At 43.1% G+C, this 18,369-nt stretch overlaps 1 protein-coding gene and 1 pseudogene across 1 annotated transcript; one reads left to right on the forward strand and one right to left on the reverse strand.

Moving 5' to 3' along the window:
* Positions 1–118: 118 nt before the first annotated feature.
* On the reverse strand, positions 119–8,861 carry LOC135533067 (mediator of RNA polymerase II transcription subunit 6-like). The gene is made up of 7 exons (XM_064960457.1): positions 8,794–8,861; positions 8,309–8,471; positions 7,191–7,257; positions 3,129–3,240; positions 1,497–1,615; positions 1,299–1,326; positions 119–1,086 (listed from the first exon to the last, which is right to left on the reverse strand). Exons 1-7 carry the CDS (start codon positions 8,813–8,815, stop codon positions 953–955), a joined length of 645 nt encoding a protein of 214 aa, XP_064816529.1. The 5' UTR covers positions 8,816–8,861; the 3' UTR covers positions 119–952.
* Positions 8,862–11,724: 2,863 nt separating this feature from the next.
* LOC135533068 (tetratricopeptide repeat protein 9A-like) lies at positions 11,725–16,457 on the forward strand (annotated as a pseudogene).
* The last annotated feature ends 1,912 nt before the right edge of the window (positions 16,458–18,369 follow it).

The raw sequence follows: 18,369 nt of genomic DNA on the forward strand, positions 1-18,369 counted from the left end.
AATCTCCTTGACTCTCATCAAATGAGATTGGTCCAACTGCAAGGCTCTTCAATATCTCAGGAGGATCCCATATCTGATGTCCAAAGCAGAATATCTATATTGACTACACCTGGCTACATTAGATTACATACATTTAATCACATTAAAAAATACATATTTTGATGAATAATGACAAACTCAAGTCAATGCAGAATTTTTGAAAATTATTATATTCAGAAAAGCATGAAACATTTTTTTTTCAATGAAAACACACAATGTATTCAGGATCACTTGACGTGAAAAAAAAAACAATTGCATATTGAAAAAATAAATTGTGTGGATGTGTATTTACGCTTCAGAGATAACGCCCCCCCAAAAAGATTTACCGATGATCTCACTGGGTCCTTAACCTCTCACCTCTAGCGTCATCACAGAGAGAAGTCTTGGGGCGATAGTAAGATGTACATGTTGTCAGTAACTAGACAGTTCTAGAACATGGATGGAATGTCCCATGAGCTCTGGTACTGGGACAGACAACTCATATCGTCTGCTCATGCCAGCATCCCAAATGGCACCCTATTCCCTATATAGTGCACTACTTTTGACTAGGGCTTATCAGGGCTCTGGTCAAACGTAGTGCACTATATAGGGAATAGGGTGCCATTTGTGACTATTCATTTGCCTAATGCCATTCCAAGCCCTTCAGAAACAGGATGATGGGTTGTTATGGTCTGTTTGGTCTGGAAACTGGGATGTCGGTCCATTTCCACACACCTTCCATCAGACACAAACCACTTCCTTAGCATTGTTCAGTCAGATAGGGTTGTACCTGTCCCATATGTCCTTTCAGTGTGCCTTGCTAGAATTAATAAAAGGTGATACTGGAAATAGCAATGTGAGGTTTTTTTTTTCTTCTTATTTTCTTTGAAGGATGGACATAATCAGAAATATATACAGGAGTGGCCATCGGTCATCACTGCAGCCTGGGCCGTTTCTCCGGAGGTGGTTTGCTGCTAGGGGGAGCTGGAGCAGAGGTCTTGGTGGCTGGCTCTCTCTCTTCCTGTTTCACCAGCTCTACAGGGGGTTCAGTCTCCTTCTTCACCTCCACTACAACACAATCCATACAGTAGATTAGACAGGCAACCCGAAAACAGGACACAAGGAGAAAAAAACAAGACTCCGAAATGTCCAGATTCGGGAAACATGACCGAACCTTTTCCAACAGTAATGTTCATCAACATTTTAGTTATTGATAAATGTCTAAATCCCATCGTAAAAGAATACCAAATGGTTCTGCAATGTTAGCTGTACACTCTTACCTGGGATGGGCTTCTCACCAGGTTTAGGCTAAAATTGTTGCAAAATAAATAAAAAGAATTACACACAGAATATAGATGAGCAAATGTGAAGCTCAATAATAAAATGTTACAATTGAATGAATCGGTGTAATGTATATTGGCTGAGGTATTAGCAACACGATCCATAATTCTGACTTTCTGATTGGTGGCGTGTCGTACCTGATAAAACGTTGGAGGAAACTTGGACCTCAAATCGAGTAGAAGTGTGTCAACACGTTGCCTCTGGAACAGGGAACTGGGCTCCTCTTTCTTCTTCGACTTCGGCTCGGCTTTGGCATCTACAGACATCGAGTTAAAAAAAAAATCACATGTTATTGGTCGCATACACGTTTTTAGCAGATGTTATTGCGGTTGTAGTGAAATGCTTGTGTTCCTAGCTCCAACAGTGTAGTAATATCTAACAATACACAACCATACACACAAATCTAAAAGTAAAAGAATGAAATTAAGAAATATATAAATATTAGAACGAACAATGTCGGAGTCCGGAGTATATATACATGTGACGGGTGTATAGAGTATAAATATATACGGGTGTATAGAGTATAAATATATACGGGTGTATAGAGTATAAATATATACGGGTGTATAGACATTATGTGGATCGAATATTTAGTATACATATGATAGAATAGTAAATATACAGCTATAGTTTATTATTTATTATGATGGAATTGACTAGACTAGGAAAGTTGCTTAGGAGCTAGAATCAGAGCTGCCATGTCTTGTCAAACGCCATCTTGTTACAGACGGTGAATACCATTGATGGGGAGAATGGTTGAAATACATTAGATACAGTACATGTGTTATAAAGGTCACGGGAAAGCTACGATTTACTTCCTTCCTGCCTTAGGCCATGTTTAGTGAAACATGCTTTTGATAGGCATCACACATTAAAAATAATGATTTATTGTTCGGAATGAAAACCAATGGACCAATAAACTCCCCTGCAAAACGTCACCAAAAAACTGTAATACAACCACAACAAAGGGTTAGAGTTCACCAAATTCACATTCCACATTTTCCCCATTTAAAAGAATTAGAGTTTCAGGGTACTCTCTGAATAGACTAGAATTGACACCAACACTGGCTAACATACCTCTCTTCAGTGTACTCTCTAAATAGACTAGAATTGACACCAACACTGGCTAACATACCTCTCTTCAGTGTACTCTCTGAATAGACTAGAATTGACACCAACACTGGCTAACATACCTCTCTTCAGTGTACTCTCTGAATAGACTAGAATTGACACCAACACTGGCTAACATACCTTCAGTGTACTCTCTGAATAGACTAGAATTGACACCAACACTGGCTAACATACCTCTCTTCAGTGTACTCTCTGAATAGACTAGAATTGACACCAACACTGGCTAACATACCTCTCTTCAGTGTACTCTCTGAATAGACTAGAATTGACACCAACACTGGCGAACATACCTCTCTTCAGTGTACTCTCTGAATAGACTAGAATTGACACCAACACTGGCGAACATACCTCTCTTCAGTGTACTCTCTGAATAGACTTGAATTGACACCAACACTGGCTAACATACCTCTCTTCAGTGTACTCTCTGAATAGACTAGAATTGACACCAACACTGGCTAACATACCTCTCTTCAGTGTACTCTCTGAATAGACTAGAATTGACACCAACACTGGCTAACATACCTCTCTTCAGTGTACTCTCTGAATAGACTAGAATTGACACCAACACTGGCTAACATACCTCTCTTCAGTGTACTCTCTGAATAGACTAGAATTGACACCAACACTGGCTAACATACCTCTCTCCTCCTGGTCTTTGAAGTGCCACCAGTATCCTTTAGATGGGTGATAGCGACAGTACGACATGGCCTCATCGAAGGCAGACTGGACACTGGATATCTGGACAGCAAGCTGTGGGGAGAATAACAGCAGTCAATACACAGGACGACAGAACTCAGCAACTCATATGTCAACCAGGGTTGAGATCAATTCCAATTCAGGTCAATGCAGGAAGAATACTGCAATTCAAAATTCTCTTCGAATGCTTTTTAAATTTGATTTACTTTCTGAATTGACTGAATTTAAATGGAATTGACCACGACATAAACCAAGATAATTCCGCTCTTTTCTAAAAAACAAAGTAATAACGTAGTACTAACAACATAGTCATAACACTAACGCATAGTAATGACAATGCCGGGGGTTATCTCTCTACCACTCGATCCAATAACTGTTCCTAGATCAGAGCCTGGTACACCACACCAGCTATAATGTAGTAGTCAGACAAAGGGACGACTGGGAAATAAACACACAATATAGAGTACAGGATATAGAATTAGACACTGGAATTAAAGGACATGGGAAGATGAGCCACAATATAGAGTACAGGATATAGAATTAGACACTGGAATTAAAGGACATGGGAAGATGAGCTCACAATATAGAGTACAGGATATAGAACTAGACACTGGAATTAAAGGACATGGGAAGATGAGCTCACAATATAGAGTACAGGATATAGAACTAGACACTGGAATTAAAGGACATGGGAAGATGAGCTCACAATATAGAGTACAGGATATAGAATTAGACACTGGAATTAAAGGACATGGGAAGATGAGCTCACAATATAGAGTACAGGATATAGAATTAGACACTGGAATTAAAGGACATGGGAAGATGAGCTCACAATATACAGTTGAAGTCGGAAGTTTACATACACCTTAGCCAAATACACTTAAACTCAGTTTTTCACAATTCCTGACATTTAATCCTAGTAAAGATTCCCTGTCTTAGGTCAGTTAGGATAACCACTTTATTTTAAGAATGTGAAATGTCAGAATAATAGTAGAGAGAATGATTTATTTCAGAATTTCTTTCTTTCATCACATTCCCAGTGGGTCAGAAGTTTACATACACTCAATTAGTATTTGGTAGCATTGCCTTTAAATTGCTTAACTTATGTCAAATGTTTCAGGTAGCCTTCCACAAGCTCCCCACAATAGGTTGGGTAAATTTTGTGATGGCCACTCCAATACCTTGACTTTGTTGTCCTTAAGCCATTTTGCCACAACTTTGGAAATATGCTTGGGGTCATTGTCCATTTGGAAGACACATTTTCAACCAAGCTTTAACTTCCTGACTGATGTCTTGAGATGTTGCTTCAATATATCCACATAATTTTCCCTCCTCATGAAGCCATATATTTTGTGAAGTACACCAATCCCTCCTGCAGCAAAGCACCCCCACAACATGATGCTGCCACCCCCGTGCTTCATGGTTGGGATGTTGTTCTTTGGCTTGCAAGCCTACCCTTTTTTCCTCCAAACATAACGATGGTCATTATGGCCAAACAGTTCTATTTTTTTTTTCAGACCAGAGAAAATTTCTCCAAAAAGTACGATCTTTGTCCCCATGTGCAGTTGCAAAGAATAGTCTGGCTTTTTTATTGGGGTTTTGGAGCAGACTTCTTCCTTGCTGAGCGGCCTTTCAGGTTATGTTGATATAGGACTTATTTTACTGTGGATATAGATACTTTTGTACCCGTTTCCTCCAGTTTCTTCACAAGGGGCGGCATGTAGCCTAGTGTTTAGAGCGTTGGACTAGTAACCGAAAGGTTGCAAGATCCAATCCCCGAGTTGACAATGTAAAAATCTGTCGTTCTGCCCCTGAACAAGGCAGTTAACCCACTGTTCCTAGACCAGCTAAACCACTGTTCCTAGACCAGTTAACCCACTGTTCCTAGACCAGTTAACCCACTGTTCCTAGACCAGTTAACCCACTGTTCCTAGACCAGTTAACCCACCGTTCCTAGGACGTCGTTGAAAATAAGAATTTATTCTTAACTGACCTGACTAGATAAATAAAGGTTTAAAAAAAAGAAGAAAAAAAAGTCATTTTCTGTTGTTCTGGGATTGATTTTCACTTTTCGCACCAAAGTACGTTTATCTCCAGGAGACAGAATGCGTCTCCTTCCTGAGCGGTATGACGGCTGCGTGGTCCCATGGTGTTTATACTTGCATACTATTGTTTGTACAGATGAAAGTGGTACCTTCAGGCGTTTAGAAATTGCTCCCGAGGATGAACCAGACTTGGGGAGGTCTACAATTATAGGTCTTGGCTGATTTCTTTTGATTTTCCCATGATGTCAAGCAAAGAGGCACTGAGTTTGAAGGTAGGTCTTGAAATACACCCACAGGTACACCTCCAATTGACTCAAATTATGTCAATTAGCCTATCAGAAGCTTCTAAAGCCATGACATCATTTTCTGGAATTTTCAAGCTGTTTAAAGGCACAGTCAACTTAGTGTATGTAAAATGCTGACCCACTGGAATTGTGATACAGTGAAATATAAGTTAAATAATCTGTCTGTAAACAATTGTTGGAAAAATGACTTGTGTCAAGCACAAAGTAGATGTCCTAACAGACTTGCCAAAACTAACAAGACATTTGTGGAGTGGTTGAAAAACGAGTTTTAATGACTCCAACCTAAGTGTATGTAAACTTCTTACTTCAACTGTAGAGTACAGGATGTAGAATTATAGCCTGGAATAAAGGATGTGGGAACATGACATAAACTTTCCAAGAGGTATTGATAAAGATGTTTTCTGTGGTGTGTGTCGGAAGTCTGTGTGTGTCGGAAGTCTGGTGTGTGTGTGTGTGTGTGTCGGAAGTCTGTGGTCTGTGTGTGTCGGAGGTCTGGTGTGTGTGTGTGGTGTGTCAGAAGTCTGTGGTGTGTGGTGTGTCAGAAGTCTGTGGTGTGTCAGAAGTCTGGTGTGTGTGGTGTGTCAGAAGTCTGTGGTGTGTGTGGTGTGTCAGAAGTCTGTGGTGTGTGTGTGTGTCAGAAGTCTGTGGTGTGTGTGTGTGTGTGTGTGTGTGTGTGTGTGTGTGTGTCAGAAGTCTGTGGTGTGTGCGTGTCGGAAGTCTGTGGTGTGTGTGTGTCGGAAGTCTGTGGTGTGTGTGTGTCGGAAGTCTGTGGTGTGTGTGTGTCGGAAGTCTGTGGTGTCGAAAGTCTGTGGTGTGTGTGTGTGTCAGAAGTCTGTGGTGTGTGTGTGTCAGAAGTCTGTGGTGTGTGTGTGTCAGAAGTCTGTGGTGTCGAAAGTCTGTGGTGTGTGTGTGTCGGAAGTCTGTGGTGTGTGTGTGTGTCAGAAGTCTGTGGTGTGTGTGTGTGTGTGTGTGTGTGTGTGTGTGTGTGTGTGTGTCAGAAGTCTGTGGTGTGTGCGTGTCGGAAGTCTGTGGTGTGTGTGTGTCGGAAGTCTGTGGTGTGTGTGTGTCGGAAGTCTGTGGTGTGTGTGTGTCGGAAGTCTGTGGTGTCGAAAGTCTGTGGTGTGTGTGTGTGTCAGAAGTCTGTGGTGTGTGTGTGTCGGAAGTCTGTGGTGTGTGTGTGTCGGAAGTCTGTGGTGTGTCTGTGTGTCAGAAGTCTGTGGTGTGTGTGTCAGAAGTCTGTGGTGTGTGTGTGTCAGAAGTCTGTGGTGTCGAAAGTCTGTGGTGTGTGTGTGTCGGAAGTCTGTGGTGTGTGTGTGTCGGAAGTCTGTGGTGTGTGTGTGTCGGAAGTCTGTGGTGTCGAAAGTCTGTGGTGTGTGTGTGTCAGAAGTCTGTGGTGTGTGTGTGTCAGAAGTCTGTGGTGTGTGTGTGTCGGAAGTCTGTGGTGTGTGTGTGTCGGAAGTCTGTGGTGAAGTCTGTGGTGTGTGTGTGTGTCAGAAGTCTGTGGTGTGTGTCTGTGTCAGAAGTCTGTCAGAAGTCTGTCGGGTGTGTGTGTGTGTCGGAAGTCTGTGGTGTGTGTGGTGTGTCGGAAGTCTGTGGTGTCAAGTCTGTGGTGTGTGTGTGTCAGAAGTCTGTGGTGTTCTCTGATCACCCTGACTTTCCTGATGATGTAGAGGATGGGCTCCTGGGCATGAAGGAGAATGTACTCCACTCCAACCATCTGACTGAAATAGACACATAAATGTAAGTCAGTTAGGCTAGTAACTATATTATTACACTCAGAAAATGATCCATGGGATGGACGGACAGTTTTGCTGACACAGATAACACCTAGTCCTGGACCAAAAAAGCATTGTCAATGGACACTGTCAATGTGACTAGTCGGCTTAATCTGTGTCTGGGGCAGTGTTAGTGTAATAAATGTAACGAGTAATATGTTGGCCTAATAAATCACTATTTGAAAGTAACAATCCCTGGTAGCCTACTGATTAGAGCGCTGGGCCAGTAACCGGAAAGTTGCTGGATCGACACCCCGAGCTGACATGGTAAAAATCTGTTGTTCTGCCCATGAGCAGGGCAGTTAACCCACTGTTCCCCTGAACAAGGCAGTTAACCCACTGTTCCCCTGAACAAGGCAGTTAACCCCACTGTTCCCCCGAACAAGGCAGTTAACCCACTGTTCCCCCGAACAAGGCAGTTAACCCACTGTTCCCCTGAACAAGGCAGTTAACCCACTGTTCCCCCGAACAAGGCAGTTAACCCACTGTTCCCCCGAACAAGGCAGTTAACCCACTGTTCCCCCGAACAAGGCAGTTAACTCACTGTTCCCCTGAACAAGGCAGTTAACCCCACTGTTCCCCTGAACAAGGCAGTTTAACCCACTGTTCCCCTGAACAAGGCAGTTAACCCACTGTTCCCCTGAACAAGGCAGTTTAACCCACTGTTCCCCTGAACAAGGCAGATAACCCCACTGTTCCCCTGAACAAGGCAGTTAACCCCACTGTTCCCCTGAACAAGGCAGTTAACCCACTGTTCCCCTGAACAAGGCAGTTAACCCCACTGTTCCCAATGGCGCAGAAGACGTGGAGGTTGATTAAGCCAGCCCCCCCCACCACTCTGATTCAGAGGGGTTGGGTTAAATGTTTAAGACACATTCCAGTTGAATACATTCAGTTGGACAACTGACTAGGTACCCCCCTTCCCTTTTACACTGGAAACCGGCTAATAGCCAGTGTGTCAGCCATATTCAAAGCCAACATCAAACGAAACCCTTACTTGAGATGTTCCAGAGTGAGCCGCTGCATCTTCACCACCTCGTTGTTACAGGTGCGGTCGTAGAACGGATTACTCCTCTCGGAGAAATAGTCCAGCACATTGCCAGGGTTGAGGATGGGCACCCAGCCACTATCAACCCACGATATCCCCAGGAGGTTGTTGTCTAGAAGGAGCAGCAGGTAACGAATGAAGTTACACGTTTTATTACAAGAATAAGGGTAAACGTGTTGGTATAACGTGCACATTTGTTTTGATGAAAACAGGCTGATTAGTTTGGTAAACAGATCGTAAACTGTCTTGCTAAGCTAACGCGCCAGCGAAACTAGCTAGCTTTGTGCCGTCAAGCAAATGATTTTCCTGAAAGCTATTCATTATAATTCTCAGAAATCGTAAGAGGGATACATTAGCGTACATGACTATTTTTCGATTTTCAATCGGACACACAATACATTACTTTTCAATTAATGAAAGAAACACTTCGCTACCTCTCAAATCCACCGACGCCATCTTGTGCTGTAAACAAATGTCGCACAGAAAGCGTCTGTCGCTGGTAGATGACGTAATCAGCAGCGTGACGCCAGGTCACGTCAAATGCCGCATTCAAAAGAACTGGGAACTAGGGAAAAAAACGAGCTCCGACAGGGGGAAAATGTTTTTGAACTGAAATCCCAACTCGGGAACTCGGGCCTCTTGAACTCCGACCTGAAGATCTCTGATGTCATGATGTGACCTCGTATTCTTCCGAGTTCCCAGTTGTTTTTAACGTGGCATAAATACAGCTTTTTGTCGAATTGACATCAAAAGTTGCTTTAATTTTATCTAACCGTAACGCTTTCCCTAACCTTAACCTAATTCTCCCAATCTGCTATGTTAATTATCCTAACATGCTGCGTAAATTCTCCTAAACCTGCTAAGAAAAATACAGTTTCTAGACAAAACCATGAGGCCCCGTCAGAATATGCGGGCGTAGGAGTGTTAACTAAGATTGTATGTATGGTTGGATAGGTCAATGCAAGGTTATCTTTACACTTCTTTGCAATTATTTACAATTCAGTAGTCTAAATGTTTTCAAGATATATTAGCCACGTGAGAGACTGACAGACACACAGAGAGAGTTAATGATTTCAGCAGTCAGTCTATTTTTTATCAAAGATTAACCACTAGCCTTCTTTTTACTACCAGTTTGTGGGGAAACTCACCAGCCAAAGCCAACATGCCCCCCCCCAACCAGATGGTGAGCTGATAGCTGACATAGACAGAAGCAACATGCTCAATTAGTTAGGCCACTGGGAAAAAAAGATCAAATAGACTTATGATGAAGGATTTATTCGAATAATATAATTAAACAAGCAAGATAGAACTTAATGACAGGGATTGGGGATTAATTGCCAGGCCAACAACCTACGATAATGTCCTTGTTATTAACTTGATTGATATGCTGCTATCTGAGTAAGATTATGGGATATTGGGAAAGCCCTGGGATGGTAGAGTGTAACAGGCCTAGCCTATAATGAAGATGTTGTCCCAAATGGCACCCTATTCCTTACATAGTGCACTGCATTTGACCAGAGCCTATTGGGCCCTGGTCAAAAGTAGTGCACTAAATAGGGAATAGGGTGCCATTGGGGAAGCACACATGGGCTGCGTCAGTGTCAGAGCTGGGATACCCTGGGCTGGTTGTATGTACCTCAGTGGGGTGCAAGACAGACAGTAGGGGTCAGTGTCTGAGTGACACTTGCTTCAACTTTACCTCGGTTGGAACGTCTAGACACACCCAAACAACTGCACTTCAGTGGTCAGTGTGTATTTGGGATAGTTATTTGCAGTCTGGGTGTGGTGCTGATGTTGAATAGTAGGCCTGTAGACTAAATAACTGTCTGGGTGCTGACGTTGAATAGTAGGCCTGTAGACTAAATAACTGTCTGGGTGCTGATGTTGAATAGTAGGCCTGTAGACTAAATAACTGTCTGGGTGCTGATGTTGAATGGTAGGCCTATAGACTAAATAACTGTCTGGGTGTGGTGCTTGGTTCCAGGCCCTCTTCTCTTCTCTCTATACACTAAGCCACTCAGCTCCGTCATATCCTCACATGGTCTCTCCTGTCTTTGCTATGAGGTTGACACTCAACTACTTTTCTCCTTCCCCCCTTCTGACAACCAGGTGGGTGACACCCATCTCTGCTTGCCTGGCAGATATCCCAGCTTGGATGTCGAACCACCACCGCAAGCTCAACCTCGACAAGACAGAGCTGCTCTCCCTCCCGGGGAAGGCCTGCCTGCTCAAAGTCCTCATGTCACCCCGCTCCTCTACACACTCCACCGGCGTTCTGTCGAATCTCACATCCACTACAAGACCATGGTGCTTTTACCTAATGAACAGCAAGAGGAACTGCCCCTCCTCACCGAAAGCACCTGAAACCCTACCTCTTCAAAGAGCATCTTAAATAATCCACCTCCTCACCCCCCCCCCCACACACACACACAAAAAAACAATTGCACTTAAATACCCCTCCCCCATTCGAGCTCTGACTTTGTTGATAACTACTTCATTGAGTAAAAGTGTACTTGTTATGTCTTTGATATGTGGTTGTCCCACCTAGCTATCTTAAAATGAATGCACAAACTGTAAATCCCTCTGGTTAATATTGTCTGATAAATGTGTACATCGTCAATGTAAAATGAGGTAGGCTACAGAGAGGGGTATGCAGACATAGTCTCTCAGGCTGTAACCTACAGGTGGGAAGAGTTCAGACCATCTCTCAGGCCCTTTATGGCTCAGGCCCCTCTAGCAGTATAGATATGGGCCTGAGAGATAATGTCTGTTGCAGAGGTTCCCAATTACATTCAACCCTGGGACGATTTTTCCTTGGGCAGATGGTATCAGGGGGACCGGTACAGAGTTATAAATAATGTGTACATTGCAAATTGACTGCAATAATCCCAAACAGATAAAGTATTTGACAAAAACAGAATAATTTCAAACCTTTCTTACAGTGAGATACGATCACATATGCCTATCTATTTATCTATTTATCTATTTATCTATTCATCTATTTATCTATTTATCTATTTATCTATCTATCTATTCATCTATTCATCTATTTATCTATTTATCTATTTATCTATTCATCTATTTATCTATTTATCTATTTATTCGTGGGAATAGGTCTACTTGGGAACAGATTTCCTCAATTAAAATCACCTTGATTTCCTGGTGATTTTACAGTATTTTATGTCCAACAACGAAATGTATAGATCTATGTATTGATTTTTGCTCAGAAAATAAAACCCTCGGGCCGCCTGCTGGGGAACCATGCTCTATTCAGGCATTAAGGCTGTCGAAAAAACTCATGCAGAGATTCTAGAATTCTGATGATATGAAGAGAGAGGGTCTGATGCACGCAATGTCACGGAAGACTGGAATATAAAATATATAGCGGGCGAGCGAGCGAGGGTCCAGGCGTGCGTGCACCGGTCTTGCCTAACGCAAGGCTACGTTGCGACACAATAAAATAGCTGGGGGATGCACGGAGACAGCACGAATACAGCGGTAGCATGACGCGGGACTGAATCGATATGTTTCCCCTAGAAAAACCAGTCAAGACATTGGGTCGGCTATCATTTGAGTGTAAAGGTCGTCGAATAGCCTAGGTAATTTATTATCGAGAAGATGAGTGTAAACCAGACTGGGTATGATGATATTTCTAGAGTGGATGGTGGAACTGTGACGGGCGGCCTCAACGTCAGTGGTGCCCCGAAGCTGCAACAGTGTGCTCAGCCTCCCGCTAATCGACCCAGGGATGCCCGGCACCAGCAACATAGCAGCCGGCAGCACCAGCACGGCGGTGTACCTGTCAAACCGCCTTATTCCGGGCAGTCCGAACCCGCGGACATTGTGAAGCGCACCATCGACTTCAAGACACAAGGCACACAGTGTTACAAGGATAAGAAGTACCGGGAGGCGATTGGCCAGTACCACCGTGCTTTATTAGAGATGAATGGGTTGTGCCGGGTGCTGGGAGACCCTGATGCCAGCTCTAAGTCTCCTTCCTCGGTGCTGCCTACCATGACCAGGCCAGACAGCCTGACAGACGAGCAGAAAGGTGCCATGGAGATCGCTGAGCTGGAGTGTTACAACAGTCTGGCAGGTACATGATTATCATTACATTATTTTATGAAAAGAAACAGGGCACTTATTATCAGCTGCAGACTTGATGGTTTATTAATGCATTACATCATCATCATCATTACCATCATCATCCTCACCACCACCACAATCATCATCATCATCACCACCACCATCATCATCATTACCATCACCACCACCATCATCATCATTACCACCACCATCACTACCATCACTATCATCATCATCATTACCACCACCATCATCATTACCATCACCACCACCATCATCATTACCACCACCATCATCATCATCACCACCATCATCACCATCATCACCACCACCATCATCATCATCATCACCACCACCACCATCATCACCACCACCACCATCCTCATCATCATTACCACCACCATCATCATCATCACCACCACCATCCTCATCATCATTACCACCACCACCATCATCATCACCACCACCACCATCATCACCATCATCACCACCACCACCATCCTCATCATCATTACCACCACCACCATCATCATCATCACCACCACCATCATCACCATCATCACCACCACCACCATCATCATCACCACCACCACCATCATCACCATCATCACCACCACCATCATCATCATCATCATCACCACCACCATCATCATCACCACCACCACCATCCTCATCATCATTACCACCACCATCATCATCACCACCACCATCATCACCATCATCATCACCATCATCATCATCACCACCATCATCATCATCATCACCACCATCATCACCACCACCACCATCATCACCACCACCACCACCATCATCACCACCACCACCATCATCACCATCACCACCATCATCATCATCACCACCACCACCATCATCACCACCACCATCATCATCATCACCACCACCACCACCACCATCATCATCACCATCACCACCACCATCATCATCATCATCACCGCCACCATCATCACCACCACCACCATCATCATCATCATCACCACCATCATCACCACCACCATCATCATCACCACCACCACCACCACCATCATCATCATCATCATCACCACCATCATCACCACCACCACCATCATCATCACCACCATCATCATCACCACTACCACCATCATCATCACCACTACCACCACCATCATCACCACCACCACCACCATCATCATCACCACCACCATCATCATCATCACCACCATCATCACCACCACCATCATCATCATCACCACCACCACCACCATCATCATCACCACCACCACCACCACCATCATCATCACCACCACCTGCTTAGAATTGTATTAAGCCTGCTGTCAAGTTTAGGCATGAGATTGACATTTACATTCATACTGTCTGTAGCCATTTAGACTGAATTCCTGTTTGACAGAATTCAAATCAACTGTCTCAAAATTCTTTTTTTGATAATTCCCGTGTTTCTCACCTCCCAGCGTGCCTGTTGCAGATGGAGCTGGTCAACTATGAGCGTGTGAAGGAGTATTGTCTGAAGGTGTGTTGCGTAAGGAAGGGGACCACTTCAAGGCTTTGTACCGCTCTGGAGTGGCCTACTATCACCTAGTAGACTTCCACAAGACCCTTCACTACCTCAAGGAGTCCCACAAACAGCAGCCAGCAGGTGAGGATGAGGCCTTTTCCATTACAGTTGAGGAGGCGAGCAGAGGATTTTTGAGGAATTAAAACAACTCCAATTGAGATTCTACCTGTGCACATTTCATATATCATTCAATTTGATCAATCTCACTCGATTCTGAAGCAAGCCCCGTGTCGGGATTTTAAAAAGCTTCTTTCTTTACAGAGGTATATTTGAGACATTCTTTAGAGGTGATTAAGGATTATAATGGAATTATAATGTCATATACAGTGCCTTGCGAAAGTATTCGGCCCCCTTGAACTTTGCGACCTTTTGCCACATTTCAGGCTTCAAACATAAAGATATAAAACTGTATTTTTTTGTGAAGAATCAACAACAAGTGGGACACAATCATGAAGTGGAACGACATTTATTGGATATTTCAAACTTTTTTAACAAATCAAAATTATTCAGCCCCTTTACTTTCAGTGCAGCAAACTCTCTCACAGATGAGCTTCCCTGTGACGGTTTCTGACAGTTTGTGCAAAATTTCTTCGGATTTTATTTGGTTGTGCAAACCCACAGTTTTCATCAGCTGTCCGGGTGGCTGGTGTCAGACGATCCCGCAGATGAAGAAGCCGAATGTGGAGGTCCTGGGCTGGCGTGGTTACACGTGGTCTGCGGGTTGTGAGGCCGGTTGGACGTACTGTCAAATTCTCTAAAAATTACATTGAAGGCAGCTTATGGTAGAGAAATTACCATTAATTTCTCTGGTAACAATTCTGGGGGCCATTCCTGAGGTCATCATGCCAATTGCACGCTCCCGCAAAACTTGAGACATCTCTGGCATTGTGTTGTGTGACAAAACTGAATAAAACTGTAATGATCATGTTGTTTAATCAGCTTCTTGATTTGCCACACCTGTCAGGTGGATTGGTTATCTTGGCAAAGGAGAAATGCTCACTAACAGGGATGTAAACAAATGTGTGCACAAAATGTGAGAGAATTTTTTTTTTTGTGGGTATGGAACATTTCTGGGATCTTTTATTTCAGCTCATGAAACATGGGACCAATACTTTACATGTTGCGTTTGCATTTGTGCATGGTGTCATGACTCTCCTGGTTGAGGATCCAAGGCCTCAGATCAGCTTGGCAAATGGCTTACAGATAGCCAGACCCCCCTCTCTCCTCTCCTCTCCTATGGGCTGGGATGGTTTTATGACACCTCACGCCAATCGTAAATTGTACTCCTTTTGGTCTCTAGTATCAAGATTGGAATGTCTTTGTTACAGAGACATTTTGCCGCCCAAAAAAATCTAACTTCCAAAGAGTGAACTTTGGAACAATATTTCTACGATAAGAATGTTAAGAGTGGTCTGTGGGGATCTAAAGAATAATCATGTCATATTTCTTCTTCATTTTGTGATGTTATTAAAAACTGTATAATGAAAAATACGGTAACTTGAAGAGCTTTCACACTGTGTATGTCAGGTTTATATGCTTTACGTTGTGTAGGAAATATGAAGAACGATTAAACTGTTTTTGTTAAGACATGAATGTGATTTGAGTTTTCTAATGAGATCATAGTTTTCATGTCCGTTGCACATTAACTAAGCCACTCCCCCGAATGAGGTCATAAGAGCGTGTCAGTGTGATGGAACCACCTTTTTCGACCAGAGGACTCGCTAAGAATTAACATGCAGACATTGAAGCGTAAGCTAAACGTGACAAATGGTTGAAACTCTAAGACAAGAAAGCGTGCAGCTGTGGCTACACGTGGAAATAGTTGAAAACTCTAACTCTCAACAGAGTGAGAATAGTCCCTTTCTCTATCGTTCTCTTTCCCCACCCCTTCTCCATTGTGTAACAAGCCATCATATCTTGTCAGTCCACCCGGGACTTTTGTCTGTGTTATTCTGTGTTATTAGTTAGTAAATAAATAATTAAGTATATTTTGTGTAGAACTGAATAATAAGAAAAGGCTGGGGGTCTTGCGGCGTCTGTGACGTTCAGAATGAGACTGATATGAGGTAATGATTAATAAATGACTTATCAATATATAACTAATATTATCTGTAGAGTTTAATTCGGAAGATGGTAACTCGTTAAACCACTTCTTCCGTGGTGCCCCAAATTCCTAATGAGTTCATTTGTTACATGATTAGTTAGTAATTAGTTGATTAGATAAATAACAGTCATCAGATTAATTAAGGTAAAGTTATGACTCCAAGTTTACCTGGCTGTCAGCAATTCCAATTTTGATCGAAATCACACGTTTCCCAGTTCAACAGAAAATAATAAAGAACGGAAGCTTTTTCTGTCTTTGTCTTTGTCTTTCCAGACACCAATGTTCTCCGTTACATCCAGCTGACTGAGATGAAGATCCGTCGTTCTGCCCAGAGGGAGAAGAAAGAGACCATATAAACAACCAACTAAATCACTTTCTGTTTTAATAACTAACTCACTTCTCACTTCACGTAAAATGTGTGCTTTCTTCATGTGCCACCCAGATCTAGTACACCACGAGTCTTGGGCCGGGATTCAATCCGAAACCGCTTGACATTTTTGGGTAATTTCCAATTGAGCCGACATCTGCAGTGCTCACCTTGAATGCAATATCTGTACATGTGGTAACATTACCTTTTAAAAGCTGCATTTGTACAAGCGTGCTTGGATTGAATCCCGACCTTGGTGTTTTAAAGGATATTTACAGATATGCTTTAGCCTTGCACAGCCACTTTTATCCATCTTCTTATTCTTCCTGACAATTATGTGATTCATACCAATGGGCCTATTTTACTACTACACACAGAACGACTGTATGTCGTATAGAGATACAGTTCATACAACTGAAATGGTGCAGCTGCCGTTCGGTGATGGTCAACATCTCTATGGCTAAGTTGGTCAACACGGAGTCAGATGGATAATGCGCACCACTGCCAGTCCAAAACATTGCACAAAGTGTAAATAAGGCCAACAACACTTCTGATGGTGACAGAGTAACAGAAAACACTGTGAATGAAGCATTTGGCTGTAAGTGACTGTACTGTGACTGGATAAGTTAGGCTAGCACCTGCCCTCCCTCCTGCACACAATATGTGTTTCTAACACCTAGGGCCCCGTTTATACCTGGTTCTACCATGTGTTCTACCCCGTTTATACCCGGTTCTACCATGTGTCCAGATCTTGTCCACATTCCGATGCTGTCCACATTTTTAGGCAAGTGTAGACAATTAAAATACCATTGTTATTGTGATTAGATCTTCTCCGGAGGTAGTCCGGATCGTGTCTACACTTGACACTTACATGCGACTTCTGCGATCAGAATACTGAAGCTCGGATTTAAAAAGACGGGTCTGGACGCACAAAAGTGGCTTTGTGGTCTGATTGTGTTCAGATCAGACTGCCCACTTCAGGGATTTCTCCTCAGACGTAATCAGGCTGCAGTGGGATACGTCATCAGCAGTCCTCCCACAAGTCTCCAGAAAACATGTGTTTTGGGACCGAGAGGTTTTCCTTTTCATTATAACTTCAGAGGAAATTAGTTTTTAGCGTGTGAGGAACATGTTTGCTGTCTTCATAAATGCTAGCCAGCTAGCTAATATTTGTCGATTTTTTTTTTTTGGGGGGGTTGGGGCTAGAGTCATACGAACCCTTTTGCAATCCCTTTTAGCGTTGCTTGTGAGATTCCTGGCGAGCTACAGAGGTTAGCGGGCTAGTTAGCTACAGTAGTTTTTATTTTTTTATTTGACCTTTATTTAACTAGGAAAGTCAGTTAGGAACAAATTCTTATTTTCAACGATGGCCTAGGAACAGTGGGTTAACTGCCTTGTTCAGGGGCAGAATGACAGATTTGTACCTTGTCAGCTCGGGGGTTTGAACTTGCAACCTTCCGGTAACTAGTCCAAAACTCTAACCACTAGGCTACAGTCAGTTAAGAACAAATTCTTTTTTTCAATGACGGCCTAGGAACAGTGGGTTAACTGCCTTGTTCAGGGGCAGAATGGCAGATTTGTACCTTGTCAGCTCGGGGGTTTGAACTTGCAACCTTCCGGTTACTCGTCCAACGCTCTAACCAGTTAGCTACTGACATCAGTTGGTGTGTTGTTATCATATTTTGCCTATTCCACCGTTTGGAGAATGTGAATATGGTGCAGGAAAAAGAGAATCTGGACATACTATAGACACGGTAGACACATTTAAATGTAGAGGTGTAGACGCATTACGCTTTCGGAATTCCGTGATCAGAACTCTGTGATCAGAACTCTGTGATCAGAACTCTGTGATCAGAACTCAGTGATCAGAATAATAAAGCTGCATGAACTGTCAAGTCTAG

Source organism: Oncorhynchus masou, unplaced genomic scaffold (assembly GCF_036934945.1).
Source record: "Oncorhynchus masou masou isolate Uvic2021 unplaced genomic scaffold, UVic_Omas_1.1 unplaced_scaffold_2191, whole genome shotgun sequence".
Classification (NCBI taxonomy): domain Eukaryota; kingdom Metazoa; phylum Chordata; class Actinopteri; order Salmoniformes; family Salmonidae; genus Oncorhynchus; species Oncorhynchus masou.